Source organism: Eptatretus burgeri, chromosome 2, assembly GCF_056783735.1.
Source record: "Eptatretus burgeri isolate ZD-2024b chromosome 2, Ebu_testis_v1, whole genome shotgun sequence".
NCBI classification, from domain to species: domain Eukaryota; kingdom Metazoa; phylum Chordata; class Myxini; order Myxiniformes; family Myxinidae; genus Eptatretus; species Eptatretus burgeri.
The window spans coordinates 125699995-125726687 of record NC_140962.1 but is presented as its reverse complement, the minus strand read 5'-3'; the positions used below and the strand labels follow the sequence as shown (position 1 = coordinate 125726687).

General features: G+C 42.7%; 1 protein-coding gene across 1 annotated transcript; it reads right to left on the bottom strand.

Annotated features, from left to right (window-relative positions):
• Positions 1-653: 653 nt before the first annotated feature.
• On the bottom strand, positions 654-25229 carry LOC147033010 (beta-4C adrenergic receptor-like). Its single transcript, XM_085871111.1, has 2 exons — positions 24582-25229; positions 654-1217 (listed from the first exon to the last, which is right to left on the bottom strand). Exons 1-2 carry the CDS (start codon positions 25221-25223, stop codon positions 876-878), a joined length of 984 nt encoding a protein of 327 aa, XP_085727237.1. The 5' UTR covers positions 25224-25229; the 3' UTR covers positions 654-875.
• Between the last annotated feature and the right edge of the window lie 1464 nt (positions 25230-26693).

The following is a 26693-nucleotide window of genomic DNA, read 5'->3' as shown; positions in this document are numbered from 1 at the left end:
TGAGTGCATCTATTATTTTGATATTTTGGTATTGTTTGAACGTGAGTTGCACCATGAGTGCATGTATTAATTTCATATTATTGGACTGTTACGACATCTATTAATTACGTCCATTGATTTCATACCATTGTAGCATACCTTTTAGACCTTAAAACCCTTCGTGCCACGAATTCCCCATGGCCTAAGTGTGTGTGTGTGTGTGTGTGTGTGTGTGTGTGTGTGTGTGTGTGTGTGTGTGACAATACAATGGTCCCGGGAAGGACACCTTCATGGCCTTCAGGTCTCTTCGACCCTTGAAACCTCTTTAGACCCTTTCGACCCCTTTAGACTCCTCAGACCCAGTATACCCCTTCACTCCCTTTTCAGACCCTAAGACCTTCACATCTTTCGAACTGTTAATACCCTTTAGACACTTTGACCGCTTTGACTTTGACCATATTTAGACATTTTAAAACCCTTTCGACCCCTTAGACTTTTAAAAACTCTTTAGACACTTTAAACCTCTTTAGATCCTTCAGCCCTTTATATCATTTAGACTCATTTCGACCCTTCAGCCCTTTACACCCTTTAATTCTGATTGATTGCTCAGATCCATTCGACCCTTTAGACCCCTTTATTACCTTTTAGAGCCATTTAGAACCTTTTAACCCTTTTCGATCTTTTCAGACCTTTCGACCTCAACACCTTTCAACTTTTACACCTTTCGACCTTTAGACATTCATTCTTTTACACCTTTTTAGACCTTTATTTTGTAGTCAATCACCTTTCTTTTAGTACATCCTTCCATTTATTTACCACACAAAATACACCACACAAAACAAGTCCTGGCAAGGGTCTGCAATCTCTGATTGCTCTTTCCAGTTGACATTGTGTATTCAATTTTGAAAAGATGGCCCCATCTTGCAAAACAAGAAGTTTTTGAATGCTGTCATGAATTCAGGGTTTCTTGAATAGAGGAAAGGGTTAAATGTTGAATTAATGTAACCAAGCCAGTTGAAAAAAATGAAAAGAGGATTGGGAATACAGAAATCACATAAAACCTTTAAAGTGTTTGCAATGAAAAAAGGAAGCCAGCATATAATGAAAACCCCCATAACCAGACTCAGTGTTTTTAATGCCCTCTTCTCACTGATGGAAACCATTAGGTTTTTAGGTTGATCCTGCAGGTTTTGTCCATTCAGTCCAAGTTGCTTTTCCCGCTGGATGATCAGCTTCACCTGAAAGGAGCAAAAACACTTTAGTTCTTCTTGTGCATTTTGACTCGTTGATCAAACATAATTGAGAGAATTTTTTATGCGAGCTACTCGACTAGAGAGAGACAGAGAGACCAACATAGAGCAACTACATTGATATGATGTGAGCTGGATTAAGGGATGAGGAGCAGCTGAAGGAAACAGGACTTTATGCAGAAGAAAGGAAGTAGATGTCTTAGACAATGAAGGACATCGGCAAAACAAAGGCAGAAGTACAGCAGAGTATTCACAAACTTGACCAGTGTCTCCACTCTGAGCGTAGAGAAGGAGAGAGTTGGGAAATGATTGAATGTTCTGTTTCAAGGTTGGGGTCTTTCACTCGGAGAGTTTGTTAATGCATGGAATGGTCTCCCTGGAAAGGTATTGGCAGCAGAAAAAGTAGGTGGGTTGTAACTATCTAATAAATAAGATTCATCGGATGACTGTCTGTTTCTCTGTCTCTGTCTCTGTCTCTCTCTCTCTCTCTCTCTCTCTCTCTCTCTCTCTCTCTCTCTCTCTCTCTCTCTCTCTCTCTCTCTCTCTCTCTCTCTCTCTCTCTCTGTCTATTTGTTTGCGTCTTTTGCAAGGACTGCCAGACTGACAACCACCAAATTTGGCACACAGCCCAAATCCCATTCGGTGATTGTCCGAAGAGTATTTTCATCCACCATCTGAGCATTTCAAGATCACTTTCCTGGCTTTTTCATTTAGATGCAATCTCATTGTTAACACGTATCATGTGACATAACATGGTCAAAGATCAGAACACCTAATTAGTCGAGCTATATCTTCCACCCATTAGCTCAATGTACAACTGGACTGACTCCACACACAATTGGAACCTAAATAAAAAACAAGTCTGAAGACGCCAATGGTTCACGAGCGGTATTTGACGATGTAGATTGTTTCAGAAGTCAAGGATGAAACAATGTGATAATTTTTGACCAAGATATAAAAATGATCAACATGATGTGGTACGGGTGACAGGTTAGAAGCTGAAAAATGTCGAAAACCCGGTTTCGTTCAACAACTTTCAAAATTTGACCTTTGCATAACGTTTAAAGGTCACAAAACAATCATGTGGACATTAAAATAAGGAAACAGGATACGTGCTATAGCTTATTGGAGTTAGTTCGTCGAAGAAGGTCGAAAACCCGATTTGATTCCCACAACTTTAAAAATTTGACCTTTGTGGTCTTTAAAGGTCAAACGTCAAGGATTATGACCTTTCATGCAAAACTTTCTCTGGAACATTCCAGGAACAATATAACATCATGTCGGCTATATGGCATTTCACACTCCTCATTTTATCCATATTTTGATGAAATCAGTGTAAAAACAAACTTGAAGGGGGCGCCACGGGCAAGGTGTTCGAGATAGAGCAAAATGGTTTTAAGACTTTAGGAGGGGAATGACCTCAAAATTATCCATAAAAAATATTGTCATCCTGGCTCTCAAAATTTGGGCGGTCGTATGATTTTTATGTCAAAATTTGCAATTTTCTAAGTTTTTGACCTTTTGACCTTGACCTTGTGACGAAAATGAAAAATCAGACAACGACAAGTTTTAGATAATTCATTTTTATATTCAAATACTGAAGAACCCATTCCATTCAGTCAATTTTCTTGGAGAAGAGAGACTCGACCATGAGGACCCAAAATGTCCCCAATGAACCAAAAGTGAAAAAAGGCCTCCGAGGACCTAAAAGTCCCCAAGGACCCAAGAAGTCCCTGTGGACCCAAAAGCCCCCAAGGAACCAAATCTGCCAAAGAAGTTCCCGAGGACCCAAAAGTAAAGAAAGTTCCCAAAGACCCAAAAAATCACAAAAGTCACTTTGGACCAAAAAGTCAATGAGGACCAAAAAGTCTATGAGGACCAAAAAGTCTGAAAAAGTCCCCGAGGGCCCAAAAGACCAAAAATTCCCGGGCCTAAAAATCCCAAAAGTACCAAACTGTTCCCATTGACCCAAAAGTTCCCAAGTACCCAAAACTCCCAAAAAGTCCCTGAGGACACAAAAGTCCCAAAAGTACCTGAGGACCCAAATGTCCAAAAAAGTTATCGAGGACCCAAAAGTTCACAAAGACCCAAGAGTCTCAAAAATTCATGAAGAACCAAAAGTCCCAAAATTTCACGAAGAATCAAAAGTCCAAAAAAGTTCCTGAGAACCCAAATTGAAAAGTCCCCGAGGAACTAAAAGTCCCAACAAGTCCCCAAGCACCTAAAAGTCCCAAAAAGTTTCTGAGTACCCAAAAGTCCCTGAGGGTGCAAAATATCCAAAGACACCATTGACTCCAGATCCTGAAGACCCTTTAAGACTCGACTGCACTCCAAAAATACATTAGAACTCCCATGTTTTAAACACATGCCATGTTAAGGTATATAAAGCAGCTCAATACATACTTCTAGCATGGTATGGCATGGCATTATCATCGATACTAATAAAAGGCAGTGTGTGTGTGTGTGTGTGTGTGTGTGTGTGTGTGTGTGTGTGTGTGTGTGTGTGTGTGTGTGCGCGCGCGCGTACGTGTGTCCGTGGGCCCGTCTAATAAGTAGGAAATTGTTAAGTGCTTGGTGTGCTGTAAATGTTTGCATTGCATTTTGTATAGTCGGTATCGTTCTGCTCTTACGTGCTTCCCTAGTTCCCCATTATTATTAATAAATACCCCAATTGTTAAATGTTTTCAGCTCGTCGCGTCGATTCTTTCATTGACTGAGCATTTCGTGTGTTGGGAGTTACAAAGCTGTTGGTTTGCCGTTAGAGGAGGACATTTGGACCGACGGTTCTCGGCGATTAAGCCGCTCGGAACCGCGCACGGGACAGGCTCGCCTCAGCAGCTTGTTCCGTACGAGTTCCGTCGAGGGTGGAATACCCCAGCAGTTGGATCACGTGGGTATTTAGGTGAATTGAAGATTGGCAATCGACCCTACCCCACGTGGTCTGCCCATCGGCGTATTTCGTTTCTTGTCCAAGGACCCGTCGACTCGGACTTATCCGGGCGGCGATCTATATTCCGGGCGATCGGTCGGGCCGGCTCGACTTGCGGCTCCATCAGAGCAGTCGGAGAGCGGCCGACACACCGGACTGTAACAATATATATATATATATATATATATATATATATATATATATATATATATATATATATATATATATATATATATATATATATATATATATCTTCTTCTTTCGGCTGCTCCCGTTAGGGGTCACCAGAGCGGACCATACGTTATGATCCGCATAATGATTTGGCACAGGTTTTACACCGGATGCCCTTCCTGACGCAACCCTGGTCGCCTCTTTCGACATAGGGATATGGTACACCTATTCTAACCGGGGCATACACCGGGCCCAGTACACTGGTACTCACTTCGCCGACATCGGAAGGATGACAGGCTGAATCAACCTCCTGGTGTGTATTAATTCAAGCGGCCAACGGGGTTTGAACTCAGGACCTTTTGGATCCCAAGCCGCAACCCTAATCACGACGCCAACACCAGGCTCTAATCCTAACCATGACGCCAACAACAGGCTCTAAGATGTATATAATATATATTGTTGCTGATTCGCGCCCGCCGGCGTGCGAACGGCCACGTGACTCGAATCGCGGCACGTCGCCCACCGGACGGACAATTCTGTCGTGACCCTCTTGGACTAACGCCGGGAGCTAGTCACGGGTGGGCCTTTCGGCCTCACCACGATCGTGCCAATCGGCCATCCGCGTGGGATAGGGTTGTTCGCCAAACTCGACCTACCTAAGTACCCACGCAGATGGTAGACCGGGCGATCGCACCTCGCCGCAGGTCGACTCTGGACACGGGCCGCTTAAGCGATCCGTTCCGTGCTATCGGGATAACCGAGCAGTGTTATCGTCAGCCTCGACGGTTCCGATTAATTATCGGGCGTATTAAGCCCACGACGAACCCGTTACGTGAAGCAAGATGGAGATTCAATTAAAGAAAAGACGAAGCGAAACGGGAAACAGTTCAACATAATGCACATTTATTCCGCGGCACACGGAGAGCACACATATAGCAAATGCAACAAAAGAAACAATGACGCAGAGATACTACCGACTACGCGAGCACACAGCAACACTTAAACAGTTTTACTTCTCAGACGGCGCCGACACACATTTACTCAAAAGAAAAGGAAAAGAAAGCCACCCTCATAGGCAAGGTGGCAGACGGGCCCGCAGGCCAATGTGTGCGCGGGCCCTGGAGGAGCGGGCAGGCATGCGAGACCGGGGGGGGGGGTTCCTACCCGCGTCTTCGTGATGAGCCGCAAATGTGGCAGCGCGGCGGTGCCCCGACTTCGTGCTCCTTCGCGGGTTTCGTTGGCACCGCTTGGAGTGGGGTGGGAACGGGGCCCCCTTTTTGCACTATCTCAGCGCGGGGGAAAGGGGGAAATTGTTGATGCTCTGGGGAAGAAGTATAGCTTGCTTGCTTGGGTCCCGTGACGAGCGATTCCACCGCGACCTCGTCACCGACTGCCGTCTTCCTTGCCTCGGACCCGAGCTCCTCGGACTCTTCCCCCAATTCTCCTCAGCCGACTGCAGAAAACCACCTGGACCCCCTCGCCTCCCAACTCCACTCCGCGCTCCAACCCGACTTGACTGCCTCGCAACAACAACTCTTGCGCAACAACTCTTCTTTCTCTCTCTGCCCCAAAAACTCTCTTCGCTTTTCTGCCACTCAACTCTGCTTTTCTGCTCGGCGTTTTGTAGGCCAGCAGGAGAACCCATATGCAAATTTCCGGATCAGGATGAGCTCGGGTGCGGAGCCACGCTCGCCCATTGGACGGAGGAAAAGGGGCGTGAATCTCCCCTGATCCTAGAATTTGCATATCTCGATTCCACACAGATGCGCCTGGAGGCGGGGCCAAGCCGCCCCGCACTTGCTGATTGGACGGATCAGAAGTGGGCGTGTAGCATTCCTGATCCGAATTCTCCTCGGAAAGGCCACATTTTGCACTCGCGGATCGGTGCGTATCTTCTCCGAGCCCAGGACAGCCCGACGCTCGGTGCTCACAGGTGGTGCGGGAATGGCGGTAGAAGGAGGGAGGTGAGGGTGGTGCAGGGTTCATGGTGGTGGTTTGATGCTCATGATGCGTTTGGGAATGGCAGGATGCGATGATGTGGGAGCGAGTTGTGAAGGTAAAGGTCATGGCTGTTGGCGTTGTTGTTGTTGTGAAGCGACGTTGTGGTTGGTGGTTGTTGTGTAATGGCGGTTGGTTCAAAATAAAGATAGAACAGAAAAACGGCTATCTCAAAGCGTCGCAGCCCGAGTGAATCACATTTATTCCTCCTAAACAACGGGTTTGGGGAAACTACACATGTACTTACAGAGATATCTCACCTATGGGACCTGAATGGTGGTTTGCGAATTTCCACAACCATAACAATATATATATATATATATATATATATATATATATATATATATATATATATATATATATATATATATATATATATATATATGAAAAAAAAAGAAGAGAGAAAGGTGAAGCATGGAAGTGGGGTTCGTAAAGAGATTCATATGTTGTGTTTAATGACCGAACGCATACACAAATATAAACTCGTGTCAGAACAGCTGTACACACAACACAACAGAGTTTATAATGTAATCTGCTGGCACATCTGCAAAAATGTTGATGTCCCAGTTTCAGAAAATTTGTGGGAACATGAACCAAAAGTAATCACTGAAAACATGGAAGTATCTACCACTCTCGGATGAGCTAATGATACCACAGAGCATGAACATCGAAAACAAAGCATTGTTGCCAGATATACTTTTGTACAAAAATAGGCATTGCTTATTGAGGTGTTAACAGCAGTGATTTTGGCTAAACGATGCAGAAATCAAGAAAATGACCAAACACCAAGACCTCAAGAACGAAGTGAGAAGATCCTGGAAGCTGAAGAATGTCATAGTTGTACCAGTGATCGCTGGACTGACAGGAATGATAACAAAGAACCTCACAGAGATATTAAACATAGGTATAGTACCCCTGGGTGCTCACATGGTAGTGGCTGGATAAGATAATCATGCAACCATTGGGAGGCATGGATGACCCACAAAATATATAATGGAGAAGAAAGTAAATACCAATGGATTTTTTTTTTATTGCCATGAACAAACCTTGGTACATCACAGGTGATTAAAGGTTTTGGCCAAGTTTCATCGGAATTGTATGTGTAGTTTTGGAGAAGAAAGCAAATACATATTTTGGGGAGGTAACCCACTCCCCCCTCCCCCATAAACTCTCTCTGTAGACCCCTTCAGACCGCGTTTTTTATGCCATCATGGGTGATGAAGGTTGTGGTCAAATTTCATTGAAATTGAATGTGGAGTTTCTAAGAAGAAGTTGCAAGTATTTGTGGACGGACGAATGGACAGCCGATGCGCCATCTCATAATCACCACGGAACCACTTTACTGGTGAGCTAAAAACCATCCCTGGGAATATCATAACAAATGAACTACATTTTGAAGCTGTCCGGGGCTCAGCGACGATCCTGAACAGAGCCCCCGACACAAAACTTTGAGAACAAAAAACTTCACAACTTGGTCCATGAATCGTGACCCCTCAATGAAATGATGATGGATGCTTTTAGCCCACCCTGGGAGGACTCCATTCCACATTCTGAAACCCGCATATTTAGATACCAATCAGCGACACACACACACACACACATTGAAATCACAGCTTGTCCCCTTCAAAACAGTTTCCCTCCAGACTCACACACTTGTCCATCTTCTTCTTCCATGCTTCGATGCACCCGCGGAAGGCTTCTTTTGGAATCCTTCGGAGCGCCTTAGTTGCGGCCCTTTTGATGGCCTCCACATCAGGAAATCGGGTCCCCTTGATCACCCCCTTGAGCTTGGGGATAGGAAAAAAATCACAAGGCGCCAAGTCTGGCGAATATGGGGGTTGCTCCAGAGTTAGCACGTTCCTCTCCACCAGAAACTGTCAGATGCTCAGGCTACTGTGAGCAGGGGCGTTGTCATGGTGGAGCACCCAGGCGTTGCTCTCCCACAGATCCCTCCTCTTATCCCGAACTGATCTCATGAGGCACTGGAGGATCTCCTTCTACACGTATTGATTCACTGTTTGACCCTGTGGTAGAAACTAAAAGTGGACGATGCCCTTGATGTCAAAAAACGTGATGAGCATCACGTTGACCTTCAACTTCGACATCCTTGCTTTCTTTGGTTTTGGTGATGCCGGACTTTTTCACTGATGACTCTGCCATTTGGTCCCGGGATCGTATTCAAATATCCATGGTTCATCACAAGTAATGTCTCTCATGAGCAGGTCTGGATCGTCCTCGAGGCGCTTGATCATGTCTTGACAGACAGTGACTGCTGTTTCTGGTCCTCGGCCAACAGCTTGGGGACCATCTTTGCGCACACCTTGTGAATTTCGAGATTTTCAGATGATGCTCCAGACAGTGTCCTTGTTGATGGAAAGTTCCTCAACAATCTTCCGCACCATGAGTCGACGATCTGCTCGCACCATCTGCTTCACACGCTCGATGTTTTCCACCGTTCTGCTCGTTGAAGGTTTTCCAGACCGTGGATCGTCTTCAACCTCCTCCCATCCCTCTTTGAACCTCTTGTGCCATTCAAATGCACGTGTGCATGACATTGTTTCTTCCCCGTAGACTTGCTGCAGCATTGCGAAGGATCTGGAGGGTGTTTTGCCAAGCTTGGCAAAAAACTTCTGATTGGCTCTCTGCTCACGACTCATAGAGCGACCACTCAGACTAGACAACGTGTAAAACACGACCTGTAAAAAATCACACAATGAGTGCAGTCAACCATCTCCAATCATATATATATATATATATATATATATATATATATATATATATATATATATATATATATATATATGTTGCGAAAGACTGTGACGCAACCCGTTCATTCAAGTTGTGTAAGTGGAGCACACAGCAGGCTCAGTCCCGTTACTTTTTAGACGGACCTCGGAGATATGCTATTATATAATGGAGGTATTTAGATAACAAATAAAATAAAATAAACTATAACTGCCAATTTAAACTGCTGGCAGTGATGACCGGGTACCAAGACATCCGGCTTCGATAGAACTCTGCTTTGATACAACATGGGACTGATGAGTTACGGACCGAGTAACTGGAAGTGTTCAATCTATTTATTACTTAAGCAGTTTGCCCTTTTTCCTGAAGACATAGCCTGCATAAATTGAATTGGTGTTTTATAACCTGAACACAAAGTAATACATGTGGACACGATCGCTGCAGAGGGTAAAGCAGTTTTTCTCTGAGTCGAATGAAGCTCCACACGTTTCACTACAACACGGGAATTACAAGTTATGAACCAAGGAAGAAGGCCACATTCCATCCATTTAGTATGTACACAGTTGACCATTTTTATTGGGGCAATCATCAGTATCAATTGGATTGCTACTCCAGTACCATCAAACGCATGCAGGTGCAGCCAAGTGAGCCTTATGCAAAAAAAAAATTCTAAAACTTCTCAGATTCAAAAAACTTAAATAATTCTGGCTGCCAGACATTGTGGACGTTTGGGATTAAATTTAAAACATATATTCCCCATGTATCCGGCATCACAATTATGAAGTTTCACAATGATTGATGCAGCGGTTTCAGAGTAAACATTTAATATTAATCCAATATGGCTACCAAACCATGCAGCCAAGCAGGTTGAAATTAAAAACTTGCATTTCACATGTCTTCTGCATCATAACTTTGAAGTTTCTCATTGATTGATATTGCGATTCCAGAGACAACATTATTTAATATTTTTCCTTCAATCCCATATGGCTGCCAAATCATGTGACTGACATCAAAAGGAGGATGGAACTTTTTGTTCGACATGGATAGGCAGTCTGTAAAGTTTGGTTTTGATCTGTTCAGCCGTTTTAGAGAAGAAGACTTTTTAATTTTTTTAATTTTCAATCCAATATGGCTGACGAACCACGTCACTTATGAATCACGCTTTTGAAGTTTTGTATTAATCACACAAGGTGCGTTTTTCTATCCAAGATGGCTGCCAAACTATGTGACTTTTGTCATCATAATTTTTAAATTGTATGCAGCTAAGGCAATAGATGATGGTTGCAAAGTTTTGTTTCGAAAGGATAAGTAGTTCAAGAGAAAACATTATTTAATATTTTTCTTCAATCCAATGTTTCCTATCACTTATTCATAACAAACTGAAATCCTCTAGCCTTGGAGAATATGTGTGTGAAGTTTCCCCTTGACCTGACCAGCCACTCTGGAGATGTTTAAGGTTTTAGGGTAAATTCAATGTGGTCATCAAACCATGTGACCTACCAATTAGAAATGAACAAACTCGTACAAGGATGTCGTACAAGGATGTACAAGTACAACATGTGTATAAAGATTTGCCTCAATGTGTTCAGCCATTTCGGAGAAAAAGATTTTTACTTTGTTTAAATTTTCAATCTAATATGGCTGACAAACCACATGACCTGTGACATAAATGTTTTTCTGCCTCTAATGGGGTAGTGGATCATGCCAGTTGAGTTTTATGTTAATCAGATAAGGTGCGATTTTCTATCCAAGATGGCCACCAAACCATGTGACTTGTGACATTTTTATCCTCCATGCAGCCACAGGGTGAGATGATAGTTGCAAAGTTTCACTTCGATAGGATAAGTGGTTCCAAAGAAAGCATTATTTAATATTTTTCTTAAATCCAATGAGGCTGCCAAACCATGTGACCTATCAATTACTCATGAACAAATTTATATCCATTTCCGGTGGGGAATATGTCTGTGAAGTTTCCCCTTGAGCTGACCAGCTGTTCTGGGGAAGGAGATGTTTGAAGGTTTTAGGGTAAATTCAATATGGCCATCAAACCATGTGACCTATCAATTAGAAATTAACAAACTCGTTCAAGGATGTCTGGGGAAACATGTGTATGAAGATTTACCTCAATGTGTTCAGCTGATTCGCAGAAGAAGTTTTTTTTTAATTTGTTTAAATTTTCAATCCAATATGGCTGACAAACCACATGACCTGTGACATAAATGTATATTTTGCCTCTAATGGGGTAGTGGATCATGTTTGCGAAGTTTCATGTTAATCAGATAAGGTGCGATTTTCTATCCCAGATGGCCACCAAACCATGTGACTTGTGACATTTTTATCCTCGACGCAGCCATAGGGTGAGATGATAGTTGCAAAGTTTCACTTTGATAGGATAAGTGGTTCCAGAGAAAACATTATTTAAAATTTTTCTTAAATCAATTGAGGCTGCCAAACCATGTGACCTATCAATTATTCATGAACAAACCTACATCCACTTCCCTTGGGCAATATGTGTGTGAAGTTTCCCCTTGAGCTGACCAGCCGTTCTGGGGAAGAAGGTGTTTGGAGGTTTTAGGGTAAATTCAATATGGCCATCAAACCATGTGACCTATCAATTAGAAATTAACGAACTTGTTCAACCATGCCTGGAGGAAGATGTGTGTAAAGTTTCACCTCAATCAGTTTAGCCGTTTCGGAGAAGAAGAAGTTTTTTTTTAATTTGAAATTTTCAATCCAATATGGCTGACGAACCACGTGTCCTATGAAATCATAAATTTAAATTCTACCTATAATGGGGTCGTCAATCAGGTCGATGAAGCTTCGTGTTACTCGGGTAATGTACGTTTTTTCTATCCAAGATGGCCACCAAACTATGCGACTTCTGATGTTAAAATCTTTTACCATATGTGCAGCCATGGCAGTCGATGACAGTTGCCAAGTTTCACTTTAAAAATATGTGGTTCCAGAGAATAAATAATTGCATATTTTCTTCAATCCAATATGGCTGCCAAACCATTGGACCTATCGATCATTCTTCAACAAACCGATATCCCCTACCGTTGGAGAATATGTTTGCAAAGTTTCCCCTTGATCTGACCAGCTATTCTGGAGAAGAAGATGTTTGAAGGTTTTAGTGTAAATTAAATGTGGCCACCAAACCATGAGACCTATCACTTAGAAATTAACAAACTTGTGGAAGGACGTCTTGGGGAAGGTGTGCATAAAGTTTTGCCTCAATGTGTCCAGCCACTCTGGAGAATATTTTTTGATTTTTTTTTTTCGAAACAATATGGCTGCCGAACAACGTGACGTATGATGTCATAATATTTTTTTTCTTGGTTGAGTTGTTTGGATGGTGCTCAAGAAATTTCAAATTTTTCCGATGCAGCGTTCTCCCTGTCGAATTTTAACCGGGATTCCACATCGCCAATGATGTCAATAGAAATCACACTTCTTCCCATTGGGGAGTTCTTGCCAAGTTCGGAGTTTCATTTTTTTCCCCATTGTGCGATTTTGGAGATACAGAAGTCCAAAATTTTTAGGTTCTTCAAAGATGGCGCACACATCACGTGACCTCTGGCATCATAATTATCAATTAAGTCTGCCACTAAAAAAGATACTACAGTTAAAATTTCTTGTCGATCTGACTTTATAGTTGCCAAGAAAATGAATTTTAAAAGGAAAAAAACAAAAATTGCCAGCGGAAGAAAAATAATAACTACAACTGCCACTCTATAACTGCTGGCAGTGATGACCGGGTACGAAGACGTCCGGCTTTGATGCATGTACCACCCTGCTTTGATACAAAATGAGACTGACGAGTTACCGACTGAGTAACACGATGTGCTCAATCCATTTATTATGTATGCAGTTAGCCCTTTTTCCCGCAGGACATTGTCGGTATCAATTGAATTGGCATTTAAATTACGTGAACACAAAGCTATAAATGTGCGGGAAATGTCATTATGGGTCCACAGGTTAAACTGGAACTCCGGCGAGTAATACGGAGCCCCCCTCCCACACCCGTCTCTCTACTATGCGGGATTGATGAGTTCTGGACCAAGTAACATGCCACATTCAATCAATTGAATATGTAAGCTGTTATCCCTTTATCCTGAATATATAGTCGGTATAAGTTGAATTTTGGTTCCAATAACCTGAAAACAAAGTAATAAATGTGGACACCATTGGTGCAGAGTATAAAGCGGGATTCCCCTTTGTCTAATGAGGGCTCACATGTTTCTCTACGACGCGGGATTCACAAGTTATGGACCGAGGAACAGACCATGTTCCAGCCATTTATTATGCATACAGTTGACCATTTTTCTGGGGACATCATCGGTATCAATTGAATTGCTCTGCTGAACCCTCAAACGCATGGAGACACAGCCAAGTCAGCCTTATGCCAAAACCCCCCCAAAAAACTAAATCTCAGATTTAAATAATTAAATAATCATGGCTTCCAGACCTTGTGGCCAATTGAATTGAAATTTAAAGAGACCATTTCTCATCTCAGCTTGATCATAGTTGTGAAGTTTCACATTGATTGATGAAGTGGTTCCAGAGTAAACGTTATTTAATATTTTACCTTCAATCCAATATGGCTGCCAAATCATGTGACCAACATCAAAATGAGGTTGGAACTTTTTCTTCGACATGGAGAGGCGGTCATACCTGAAAAGTTTTGCCTTGATCTGTTTTACCATCTCAGAGTAGTCGACTTTTTCATTTATTAATTTCCAATCCAATATGGCTGATGAACCACGTGACCGATGATGTCATATACTTACATTCTGCCTCTAATGGTGTAGGGGATGATGCATGTTGAGTTTCATGTTAATCGGGTAAGGTGTGTTTTTCTTTCCAAGATGGCTGCCAAACCATCTGACTTGTGATGTAATTTTTATCCCATATTCAACCATTGGGTTACATAATAGTTGCAAAGTTTCGTTTCGATAGGATAAGTGGTTTCAAAGAAAACATTATTTAATATTTTCTTATATCCAATGAGGCTGCAAAACCACGTGACCTATCAATTATTTGTGAACAATCTTACATCTCTTTCCCTTGGAGAATATGTGTGTGAAGTTTCCCCTTGAGCTAACCAGCAGTTCTGAAGATGTTTGAAGGTTTCAGGGTAAATTCAATATGGCCGTCAAATCATTTGACCTATCAATTATAAATTGTTCAATCATGTCTGGAGGAAGACGTGTGTAAAGTTTCACCTCAATCAGTTCAGCCGTTTCGGAGAAGAAGAATTTTTTTTTCATTTGAAATTTTCAATCCAATATGGCTGACGAACCACATGTCCTATGACATCATAAATTTAAATTCTGCCTATAATGGGGTAGTCGATCAGGTCTATGAAGCTTCGTGTTACTCGGGTAATGTACGTTTTTCTATCCAAGATGGCCACCAAACCATCTGACTTCTGATGTTATAATTTTTTACCATATGTGTAGCCATGGCAGTCGATAACAGTTGTCAAGTTTCGCTTAAAAAATATGTGGTTCCTGAGAATAAATAATTGCATATTTTCTTCAATCCAATATGGCTGCCAAAGCATTTGACCGATTAATTATTCTTCAACAAACCGATATCCCCTACCGTTGGAGAATATGTTTGCAAAGTTTCCCCTTGATCTGACCAACTATTCTGGAGAAGATGCTTGAAGGTTTTAGGGTAAATTAAATGTGGCCACCAAATCATTGGACCTATCAATTAGAAATTAACAAACTTGTGGAAGGATGTCTTGGGGAAGATGTGCATAAAGTTTTGCTTCAATGTGTCCAGCCATTCTGGAGAATATTTTTGATTTTTTTTCGAAACAATATGGCTGCCGAACTACGTGACCTGTGATGTCATAATATATATTTTTTTCTAGGTTGAGTTGTTTAGATGGTGCTCAAGAAATTTCAAATTTTTCTGCTGCAGCGTTCTCCCTGTCAAATTTTCACTGGGATACCACTTCACCAATGATGTCAATAGAGGTCACACTTCTTCTCATTGGGGAGTTCTTGCCAAGTTCAAAGTTTCAACTTTTTCCATTGTGCGATTTTGGAGATACATTAGTCCAAATTTTTTCAGTTCTTCAAAGATGGCATCCACACCACATGACCTCTGGCATGATAATTATCAATTAAGTCTGTGACAAAAAAGATACTACAGTGAAAATTTCATGTCGATCTGACTTACAGTTGCCAAGAAAATGAATTTTAAAGGGGAAAACCCCCAAAATTGCCGGTGGAAGAAAAATAATAACGACAACTGCCACTTTATTACTGCTGGCAGTGATGACTGGGTAGGAAGATGTCCGGCTTTGATACAAATACCACCCTGCTTTGATACAACATGAGACTGACGAGTTACCGACTGAGTAACACGAAGTGCTCAATCTATTTATGAAGTATGCAGTTAGCCCTTTTTTCCGTGGGACATTGTCGGTATCAATTGAATTGGCATTTAAATTACCTAAATACAAAGCTATAAATGTGCGCGAAATGTCATTATGGGTCCACAGGGTAAACTGGAACTGCGGCGTGTAATACGGAGCTCCCCTCCCACACCCGTCTCTCTACTATGCGGAATTGATGAATTCTGGACCAAGTAACATGCCACATTCAAGCAATTGAATACGTAAGCAGTTATCCCTTTATCTTGAATATATCAGGTCAGGTATGGGAGCAAGTGCCAAAAGAGCACGTCGCTGCGTCCACTTTCCGCCGGTACTCCAGGGGCCTCCGTCTGGCCATCCCCCAGGCAGATGCCAGGCCCATCCCCATCTCCTTGAGATGATGGTCAACCTGTTGCAACCATGAGGCACGTGGTCGACCCACTGGCCTCCTCCACTCATGAGACTCCCTCGCTGAGAGAATCTGGTGAGCAGGATCAGAGTCAGGAAAACGAGCCACATGTCCATACAGCCGCAACTGACGCTCACGGACTATGCAGGTAACAAATCTCATCCGAGTCTCTCTCAGCAACCGCTCGTTGGAAACAAAATCCGACCAGTGATAGCCAAGGATTCTCCGAAGAGACCTGGTACCAAAGGAATTAAGTCTCTGTCTCAGATCCTTGGTCAGAGTCCAAGTCTCGCACCCATAGAGCAAGACTGGAAGTACCAAGGACCTGAAGACTCGGACTTTCGTCCTCCCGCACAGGTACCGGCAGCGCCACACCCCATGATCCAGTGAATCCATGACTCCCCAGGCCCGACACAGACGTCTATTGACCTCTGACTCGCAGCCAGCAGAGACATGAATATCACTGCCAAGGTAAGTGAATCTCTCCACGACCTCAACATCCTCACCACAAACAACACAGACAGGACAGCAGCATCCAATATGTCACCGAAAGCCTGGATCTTAGTTTTGACCCAAGAAACACGTAATCCCAACGGCTCCGACTCCTCATTCAGCACCTCGAGGGCCCCCAAGAGGATGTCTAAAGTCTCCGCAAAGATGACTGCATCATCTGCAAAGTCAAGGTCCGAGATCTTGACATTCCCAAATGACGCACCGCAACTTGATGTCTCCGACATCCTCCCTAGAATCCAGTCCATACAGGTGCTGAAAAGTGTGGGGGCAAGTACACATCCCTGACGAACTCCAGTAACAACTGGAAATAAGTCAGAGATGGTACCACCACACTTCACAGCACTCTCAGTACCAGAGTAGAGTTCAGACATCAGATCGATCAGTTTTGGTGGCACCCCACGAAGACCAAGAATCCTCCAGAGGACATCCCGATTCACTGAATCGAACGCTTTACAGAGATCAACATAGGCTGCAAGCAGCCCCTGCCGAAACTCTCATCTGCGTTCGGTGAGGACACGAAGTGCAAGGATACGGTCAATCGTTGACCTCTTTGGTGTAAAGCCTGACTGCTCTGGACGCTGGTGCTCAAGCAGATGGTGGCGAACCCTATCGAGAATTATCCGAGCAAAGACCTTGCCCGGCACTGAGAGCAGCGTCACCCCTCGGTAGTTGTTGCAGTCTTGGCGATCACCCTTCCCTTTCCAGAGAGGGACAACAAGGCCCCTCTTCCACTCAGTTGGGATGATGCCTGTGTTCCAGGCAGAGCACAAAACTGCATGCAATGACACGAGTGCAGCATTTCCACCAGCCTTGAGAAGTTCGGCATGGATGCCACAGATCCCTGGAGATTTGCCCCGTTTCAACTGGTTCACCGCAGCCCGTGTTTCCACAAGCGTAGGTGGACCACAGTTGATTCGAGGGTCAGCAACAGGGATTGAAACACCCTTGACGTCCAACTCGACAGTTGGGGGATCAGCCTGGTACAACCGCTCAAAGTAACCGGCCCAGCGGGCCTTCACTTCAGACTCCGCTGTCAAGAGCCTACCACTCTCTGCTCGAACTGTAGTGCTCCGAGGGATGGGCTTGGATGAACGTAATGCGCGAATTCCCCTGTAAGCGGGACGAGAATCACCTGTCCACAGGTGATGCTCTACCCCCTCACAGATTCCTCGCACATAGGCCTCCTTGTCCACCCTCAGTGCACGTACAGTTTTACGCCTCAGCTCCCTGAACAGCTCAGCTCTGCCATTCAGCCTGGCCCTGCGACTCTGGTCAATGGTATCCAGTGTCCCTTGAGAGACAAAATTCTTCTTTGCCCTGCGGTGAGCTCCAAGGCATCCACCGGCAACATCAAGGACGGTGGTCTTGAAGGCGCTCCACAACTCTTCAGGACCCCCCAAAGCACCCAGACCCCCCAAGTGTCCACTCAGCCTGTTCGCAAACTCCTCAGCTACTCTCTCATCCCTGAGCTTGGCAGCATCCAGCCTCGGCTGGGATGGTACCATTCTCCAGGATTTAAAGTGCAGCTTTAGAGTTGCTACAACAAGCCTGTGGTCAGTATTGAGGAACTGAGCACTCCGGTAGACCCTGCAGTTCTGGATCATCCTCCAACGACCGTCAATGAGGACATGGTCAATCTCCTTTGCCACACCGCCAGCGTTGGAATACCAAGTCCAGCGATGAGCTTGTGGGCACTGAAACCATGAACCAGCCATGCTAAGTCCATGACTTCTTGCAAAGTCAAGGAACTTAGTGCTATTCTGGTTCATAGTTCCTGACCCATGGGGACCAATACACACCTCATAACCGTCCCTATCAGTTCCAGTCGATGCATTGAAATCCCCCAAGACTAGAAGTGTATCTCATCTGGGGCACTGATCAAGCACAGACTCGAGTGTGGCGTAGAATGCATCCTTCACGGTGAGATCACTCGCCTCAGTCGGAGCATAAACAGAGACCAGGGAAATGACACCTAAGGAGTGACGAATCCTTAATCTCATAATACGCTCGTTGACCGGTGTTACCTCAATTATCATTGGGGTCAGCTTATTGGACACAGCTACAGCAACTCCTTGGGTATGGTAACCATCAGAGCGACCAGACCAATAGTAGGTGTAACCACCCACCATTATCTCGCCGCAATCCGGTCTCCGAACCTCAGAGAGAGCTGCAATCCCGATGTCCAAACGCTTGAGCTCAGATGATAACAGAGACAGGTGATCATCCTCTCTTAGGGATAGGACATTCCAGGCACCCACCCGAAGGGATCGCCTCAGTTTAACCCAAGGAGACCGCCGTCTGGTGGACGACACCTCAGCACCACTCCGACACACTCTCCCGCAATCTGACCCAGGGATGTTACCCCGTGGTTTCCCTCCTATCAAAGATTGGGGGTCCCGAAGGCTTTGCCCCAATCCCGTCATCCGGTGAGCTGCCCTGCGAAGGGAAGCTGCACAGGAGGTACTCCCACGGAGTGGGTTTTCAGATTTTTTTGCGTTTTTGCGTTTTGTGGAACGAAGGGTTTTACGGTGGCCGGAGTGCAAATCCTGCCACCAACCTCCTAATAAGAAGTGACCCAACTGCAGGAGGACGTCCGCAGACACAGTTGGGCACTAGATATGGATGGCTGTTGGCTCACAAGGAGCTCCTCCGCCCTTTGATAGGTTTTGTTTTTAATCCTGCTGGGTGTCCATATCCAAACACCCTCCTCACCAGAAAACCTGGTGGGGGAGACGGTTTAGTCGCCGACAACCCGACCATGGAACAGGTTAGTACAGGTTTACATGGTACCTGTAGCAGGTCACAGATCGAACCTGACCTGACCATATAACCTGACCTGATCGACCTGACCTTGAATATATAGTCGGTATAAATTGAATTTTTGTTCCAATAACCTGAACACAAAGTAATAAATGTGGACACCATTGGTGTAGAGTGTAAAGGGGGATTCCCCTTTGTCTAATGAGGGCTTACATGTTTCTCTATGATGTGGGATTCACAAGTTATGGACCAAGGAACAGGCCATGTTCCATACATTTATTATGCATACAGTTGACCATTTTTCAGGGGACATCATCGGTATCAATTGAATTGCTACTCCTGTACCCTCAAACGCATGCAGATGCAGCCAAGTAAGCCTTCTGCAAAAAACCCCCAAAAACCTAAGTCTCAGAGTCAAATAATTAAATAATCATGGCTTCCAGACCTTGTGGCCAATTGGATTGAAATTTAAAAAAGACCATTTCACATCTCAGCTTGATCATAGTTGTGAAGTTTCACATTGATTGATGAAGTGGTTCCAGAGAAAACATTATTTAATATTTCACTTCAATCCAATATGGCAGCCAAACCATGTGGCCAATCAGGTTGAAATTCAAAATGTACATTCCACATCTCTGCTTGATCATAATTTCAAAGTTTCACATTGATTGATGCGGCAGTTCCAGAGTAAACATTATTTAATATTTTACCTTCAATCCAATATGGCTGCCAAATCATGTGACCTACATCAAAATGACATGGGAACTCTTTCTTCGACATGGAGAGGCGGTCATACCTGAAAAGTTTTGCCTTGATCTGTTCAACCATCTCAGAGTAGTAGACTTTTAATTTATTAATTTTCAATCCAATGTGGCTGATGAACCACGTGACCGATGATGTCATATACTTACATTCTGCCTCTAATGGTGTAGGGGATGATGCATGTTGAGTTTCATGTTAATCGGGTAAGGTGTGTTTTTCTTTCCAAGATGGCTGCCAAACCATGTGACTTGTGATGTAATTTTTTATCCCATATTCAACCATGGGGTTTGATAATAGATGCAAAGTTTTGCTTCGATAGGATATGTGTTTCCAAAGAAAACATTATTATTTAATATTGGTTCACGAAAAAAATAAGTGACCACTATATTCGTTATTGTTGTGTGTCTGTATGTCTGTCTGTCTGTCTGTCTGTCTGTCCCGAGCATAGCTCTGTGGGTTTTGATCCGATCCTGACAAAATTTTGGTGGGAGGTTTATATCATGATCAAGTTGTGTTTTCCTGAAAATGCCCTGAATATATATATATATATATATATATATATATATATATATATATATGTTGCCTCGAATGGAGTAGTCGATCAGGTCTATGAAGTTTTGTTTTCATCGGGTCTGGTATGTTTTTCTATCCAATATGGCCGCCAAACCATGTGACTTCTGAGGTCATATTTTTGCCACATATGCAGCCATGGTAGTCGATGATAGTTGCCAAGTTTTGCTTCAAAAAGATAAGTGGTTTCAGAGAAAACATTATTTAAAATTTTTCTTCTATCCAATATGGCTGCCAAACCATGTGAACGATCAATTATCCAATCAAAAAACTTATCTCCCCTTCCCGCATAGAATAAGACCTTGAAGTTACCCCTTGATCTGTCTCGCCGTTCTAGAGAAGAAGATATTTAAAAAATATATTTCAAATCAATATGGCTGTTGAATGACGTGACTCATGACGTAATATTTTTTTGCTGTGGTGAATTGTTGCGTAGATGACGCTTAAGAAATTTCAAATTTTCTGATGTAGCGTTCTCTTCACCGATGATGTCACGAATAATCAAACGTGTTCCCCATGGGGAGCTCTTGCCATGTGCCAACTTTCATTTTTTTTTCTTTTGCGTGGTTTCAGAGAAACAGAGGTCCAACGTTTTTCGGTTTTTAGCTGTGTCTCACGTAGCGAACGCTCGCTCTAAGAGAGCTCCGCGTTGTTGTTCTTCTTCTTCTTGATGTTATTCTTTTCTGGTGAAGACAAAACCTTTATTGACTGGTGGAATGACGCGGGTCTTGGACACATTTGTCCTTGTTCAAAGATGGCACCCATACCACGTGATCTATGACTTCATAATTATCAATTAAGTACGTTATCAAAAAAATGCATCCTATGGTGAAAATTTTGTGTCGATCGGACTTCAGTTTCTGAGAAAATGAATGTCAAGCGAAGAAAAACCGCAAATTGCCGGCAGAAGAAAAATAAAAAGAAACATAGCAAAAACTATCGGTCACCCAGGCTTGGTACCCTAATAATCAGAGAAAAACAATGGCTTACCCAGGCAAGGTACCCAAAAAACAGAGAAAAATAATAGGTTACCCAGGCTTGGTACACTAATAAACAGAGAAAAACAATGGCTAACCCAGGCTTGGTACCAAAAAAACAGAGAAAAACAATAGGTCACCCAGCCTTGTGGGCTTAGTACCCTAACATATATTACTTATAAAATACATTGTAAATCAGCATTAAAATAATTTATTGGTGGTTGCTGAGATACGCAGTGCAGCATGTGAAAATCGGTTATTGATAAACAGTTTGAATATTTGAATGACAGTTTGAGTTTATGGTTAGATGGACGTACTGTGTAATGGACATGTCTACAAGGGAAAGTGTGTATCGCTTAATATATCATCATATAAAGTGGTGCATGACTAAAGTTATTCATATGTAGTTAAACTTTAAATATCAGTAATAATTATATATGTTTAAACAAGGATATTGCATTGCTGTGTTGACTGACTGTCTGGACACAACTTTGAGGTTGTGGGTCCATTGATGTTGAGTAATGTACTGATATGGACCTGCGGCCAGGGTTGGGGACCTCCATTTGGAGAAGTTCTGGTCTGAAATGATGGAAAATCTCATTCAAAAACGGTGCCCAGCTGATGATCCGGGTAGTTGGGAAATCAGTAAATTGCTTGTATGTTAAGGTTATAACTTCAAATAAAATAGCTTTGCACGTACTTACCAGTGCATAATAAATGCGTTTGTTTGTTTATACATGTCTGTTTGTATGTATATGTATATGCATGTGTGTGTGTGTGTGTGTGTGTGTGTGTGTGTGTGTGTGTGTGTGTCAGTCAGTGTGTGTGTGTCAGTCAGTGTGTGTGTCCTCCACAACTCCAAGACTATAAAAAAAAAAATTACCCCTGTGCTGGAGTGACTGTCATCTCTGCGAGAAAATATATAGCCTCCTGAAGGTAGTTTTGCAAACTTTGCAGTCACGTGACATGAAAACTAAAGCGAATATCGAAAATCCGGCCTGATCAAATTTAGATATTGTCCCATAGATTCATATGCTACATTAAAATTCAAGATTGCTTGAGAAATGTAGGAGGAGATAGATTTTGAAAATAGTCATTTTCGCATTTTTTGCCAAATTTGAAGTCACGTAACACGAAAACGAAAGCGAATATCGAAAATCCGGCCCGATCAAAATTTAGATATTGTCCCATAGATTCATTTGCCACAATCAAATTGGAGATCACTTGAGAAATGGCGGAGGAGATAGAATTTGAAAATCGTCATTTTCACAAATTCAAAGGCCTCGTGACCTTGACCTTGACCTTCGGTGACCTTGAAGGTCATACCATCGTGTACGTCTCATCGACCTCTATCAGGATCACTAATGACCAGATCTCCCGCTTCAACTTCATTGTGGACGGATGGACGGACTGATCGTTACCTCTCCTCTCAACACCAATATTATTAGGTCATGCTCGAAGAGATGACCTAAAAACGATCAGCCTGAAACTTTGCATGCATCCTAAGAAAACTCCTTGAAAGTGTAAAAGTGAAAACTGGTTGTTTGGGTTAATAAAAACACCCCTTTTGAACATAATTTAGTGGGTGTTCATCACAAAAAAACACAAAATATCGTTAAGAAATCATTGTAGCCTCTTCCAAGTCAAGGGATGGTTGAGCAGGCCAAAAAACATGGCGGCTTCAGACCCCAGCAAGGTTACCCAGGAAATGAGAGAGAGAGAGAGAGAGAGAGAGAGAGAGAGAGAGAGAGAGAGAGAGAGAGAGAGAGAGAGAGAGAGAGAGAGAGAGAGAGAGAGAGAGAGAGAGAGAGAGAGAGAGAGAGAGAGAGAGAGAGAGAGAGAGAGAGAGAGAGAGAGAGAGAGAGAGAGAGAGAGAGAGAGAGAGAGAGAGAGAGAGAGAGAGAGAGAGAGAGAGAGAGAGAGAGAGAGAGAGAGAGAGAGAGAGAGAGAGAGAGAGTTCTTGTAGGGCATAACTTATTTTAACCATTCGAGCTATTATCATCAAATTCTCAACAAACCTGAAGGAGAATATGGAAACCACTAATTCCTAAAAAAAAATAAAAAAATTCAACTTTGTTCAAATAAAAAAGCGGACATGGACAGGCTTTGCATATTGAGATGCCTTCTCGTGTAAACGTTCTATGTTTTGGTTGTGTATTTCATGATAGCTCTAATGGATGCATGCGTTCATGATAGCTCCAATGATATACATTCATGATAGCTCCAAAAATTGCACTCTACGACTTCTGGTGATGGTGGTGGTGGTGGAGACCCAAACTTTTAACCGAGCCGAGGTTTCATGAAAAGTCCAGAATGTTTGCATGAACAATAGCCAATCCTGATTGTTTATGATTTCTTTGAAAGAGATGGAAATTTTCACAGTGCAACCATGGGATTTACCTTTTCCACAGTGATAAGCAGAACACCCATGAGAGGAATAGCAACAAGGTTTAATCTTCTCCACCACCAAACCACACACTGCAGTGGATATCGAATTCTACAAGTGTAAAAGTGTTATGTATTGTCAGATACAAGTAGTTCATTAAACTTTTAACTTTTCCTTGTACATTGAATGGTTAATTTCAGAATAAATAATATAACAACTCCAACCAGCCAGCAACTTTCATGATTCATTTTGACGAATACATTTATGACTGTTCAATATGGCAGTGACCGAGCATAAAAGTGTAACCGTTAATTTATTCGAAAAATGAAACAATCATCAATGGAGTGATTAAAATGGTGTAATGATGAAAACAACTCGTGTAGTTGATTAAAAAGGAATTTAAATTGAAAAATGAAAGTTTCTTCAAACACATTCCAAAGACTTTTTTGATTCCCCATTGGACTCATTCAGTTATTCATCATAAAAGTTAATTTTGTGATTCATAAAGACATTTTTCAAAGATTTAAAAAAATAATTATGATAAAGTTGCATAATTTACTCTTCCACTCCATTATTCATATTCTAAAAACCATGACATCACAACAAAGAGGATTGCTGCATCTTTTAAACAATAATTCAACTTTATAATTACCTATTATAATTCATGGAACATTTAAGTGACAGATAAATAAGACACCAGTCTTGTTTCATGAAGTTGAGGACACCAAAAGCACTTACCTGAGATTCAGCCTCCTTTAACACTCGATTGTATACAAGTATCATGATGATAAGTGGGAGGTAGAAAGAGATTGCAGAGCTAATAATGGCAAAATATTTGTTGGTGATGAAATCGCAACATCTTGGATCATCATAACAAGCCTGGGCTGCAGGATCGCCTGAACGCCACCAGCCAAGGTGGATTGGGAGGATCGAAATTGTACCAGAAATTAACCACACACACATAATGAGGATGTAAGCTCGGCGTCGAGTCATGATGGACTGATAGCGCAGCGGAGACGTGATGGCCACATATCGATCAATCGCGATTGTGCACAGAGTCTCGATACTGGCAGTGACTGAAAGAATGTCGATGGAAGTCCACATAGCACACATTGTTGAGCCAGTACTCCAATAGCCGATGATAAGAAGAGCAGCACCAGGAGGCATGATGAGTGCACCAATTAGTAGATCGGCACAGGCGAGTGAACTCACAAAACAGTTAGTAACTCCTTGCATCAATCGTTTGTTACTCGAAATTGCTCCGAGAACCAGAATATTTCCTGCAACTGTTATTATTATCAAGAAAATGAAAAATGTTCCGAAAGCAATAATAGGCTGAAGTAACATCTCCGAATTGTTTGAATTATTACTGCTATTCATCTTGCTCCCTGCTGATCATCTTCGAGTGAATCACAAACCGTAAAGATATTTAAGTGGGTTCCACGTCTCCAGAGTAAGGATTCTTTCTCCAATTATAGTGCAAAGCACCAACTGGAGTTTGTGCAACTAACTCTCTCGAGATGTCTGTTTTAATTGGTGTTGATCAAACTTGATCAAATGGTGTTGTGTTTATCTGAACATTTTACAGCAAGTTAATGTAATGCGTTAACTTACACACTTTCCATTGCCTGTTCATAGCCCCATTCCACGAGCATAAGAAACAGTGTTTCACTTTAAATGCACATTACTGCATTATTACAGCTTCTGTGGATACAGTTGCTTTTGTTGTTACAAATGTACAAATTCTGCTGATCTTTGCGCACATGATGGAGAACATTTCTGTTGATACACTTGCTAAATAATGTGCAGAAAGCAATGCTCCCCATTCCTCAGGAAGTATACATTTTGGGAATGTATACATTTCGGGAATGTATACATTCCTCAGGAAGTATATATTTCAGGAAGTATACACTGCTACATTGTGTGACCGTGGAAATACTGTGGCCGCCGTATAATTGCGAGTGGCCGTAGATTTTGGAGACCCCACGGCCGCCGTGGCAACCCCAGTGCATTTCTCCAAGGGATTTGGAAAGGTGTTCCAAATTTTTAGCGTAGAAGAAGAAGAAATCAGATCGTCGGGAGACCAGAGATAAAAGTCGATGGTTCAGAGGTTGTCAGACAAAAAGCCCAGTTTGGCATCCATCAGAGAGATGACATACACATTGATGAATGACGTAACCCCCCCCCCCCACCTGCAAGACACAATAATGCCATTTTATACCGAGGCTGAGAATAGAACCAGGCAAGACAGCTCAGAGGTGAGTGTGCATACATTTCGGCCATCCTGCCAGCCTACTTTTAATGCTACATTTTCTGCATGCCACCTGAAGGTCAGGGCCAGATGAAGTTGCATTCTAAGGTGTGTAGGTGTACAAGTGAAGGGGAGCAGTATCTTGGTCAGCAAGACATTCAGCTATTTATTTGCCTTACTATTTTGCAATTGGAAGATAGAGTACACTCTTCTCTGAGTATTGAGGAGTCGGCACTATTGGTGGTTGGAGTGGTTCGTTGTTGCTACAACTCGGCTGAGAATATCTTCAACTTCATCAAAGGTCTTCGTTGGAGGATAGCAATATTTTGAGCATCAGAAAATTTCGTTCCTTTTGTCTTACGGTGTTTTGATATTGTTGCGGTTCTGCAAAGCTGAGCGCTTCCCCAATAGGCAATGGCACACAACATATAGCGGGCCTGAGACAATTATTGCATTCTTATTCGTTCCAGGTCGCCCTTTCCTTATGTGTAATGGGTTTATGGGTTTTTGCCTTGTGTTGGGTTCATGTCGGTTTTTCGCCCATATTCTCCCCGTTTTTCTGTCTTTTACTTTGAAACCACAATCAGGGGCATGCACCA

Coding starts and splice junctions, on each gene's coding strand:
- LOC147033010 (XM_085871111.1), bottom strand. CDS start 25,223: ATGAATAGCAGTAATAATTCAAACAATTCGGAGATGTTACTTCAGCCT. Junction 1,218..24,581: donor TAAAGGAGGCTGAATCTCAG/GTAAGTGCTTTT, acceptor TGCTCCTTTCAG/GTGAAGCTGATCATCCAGCG.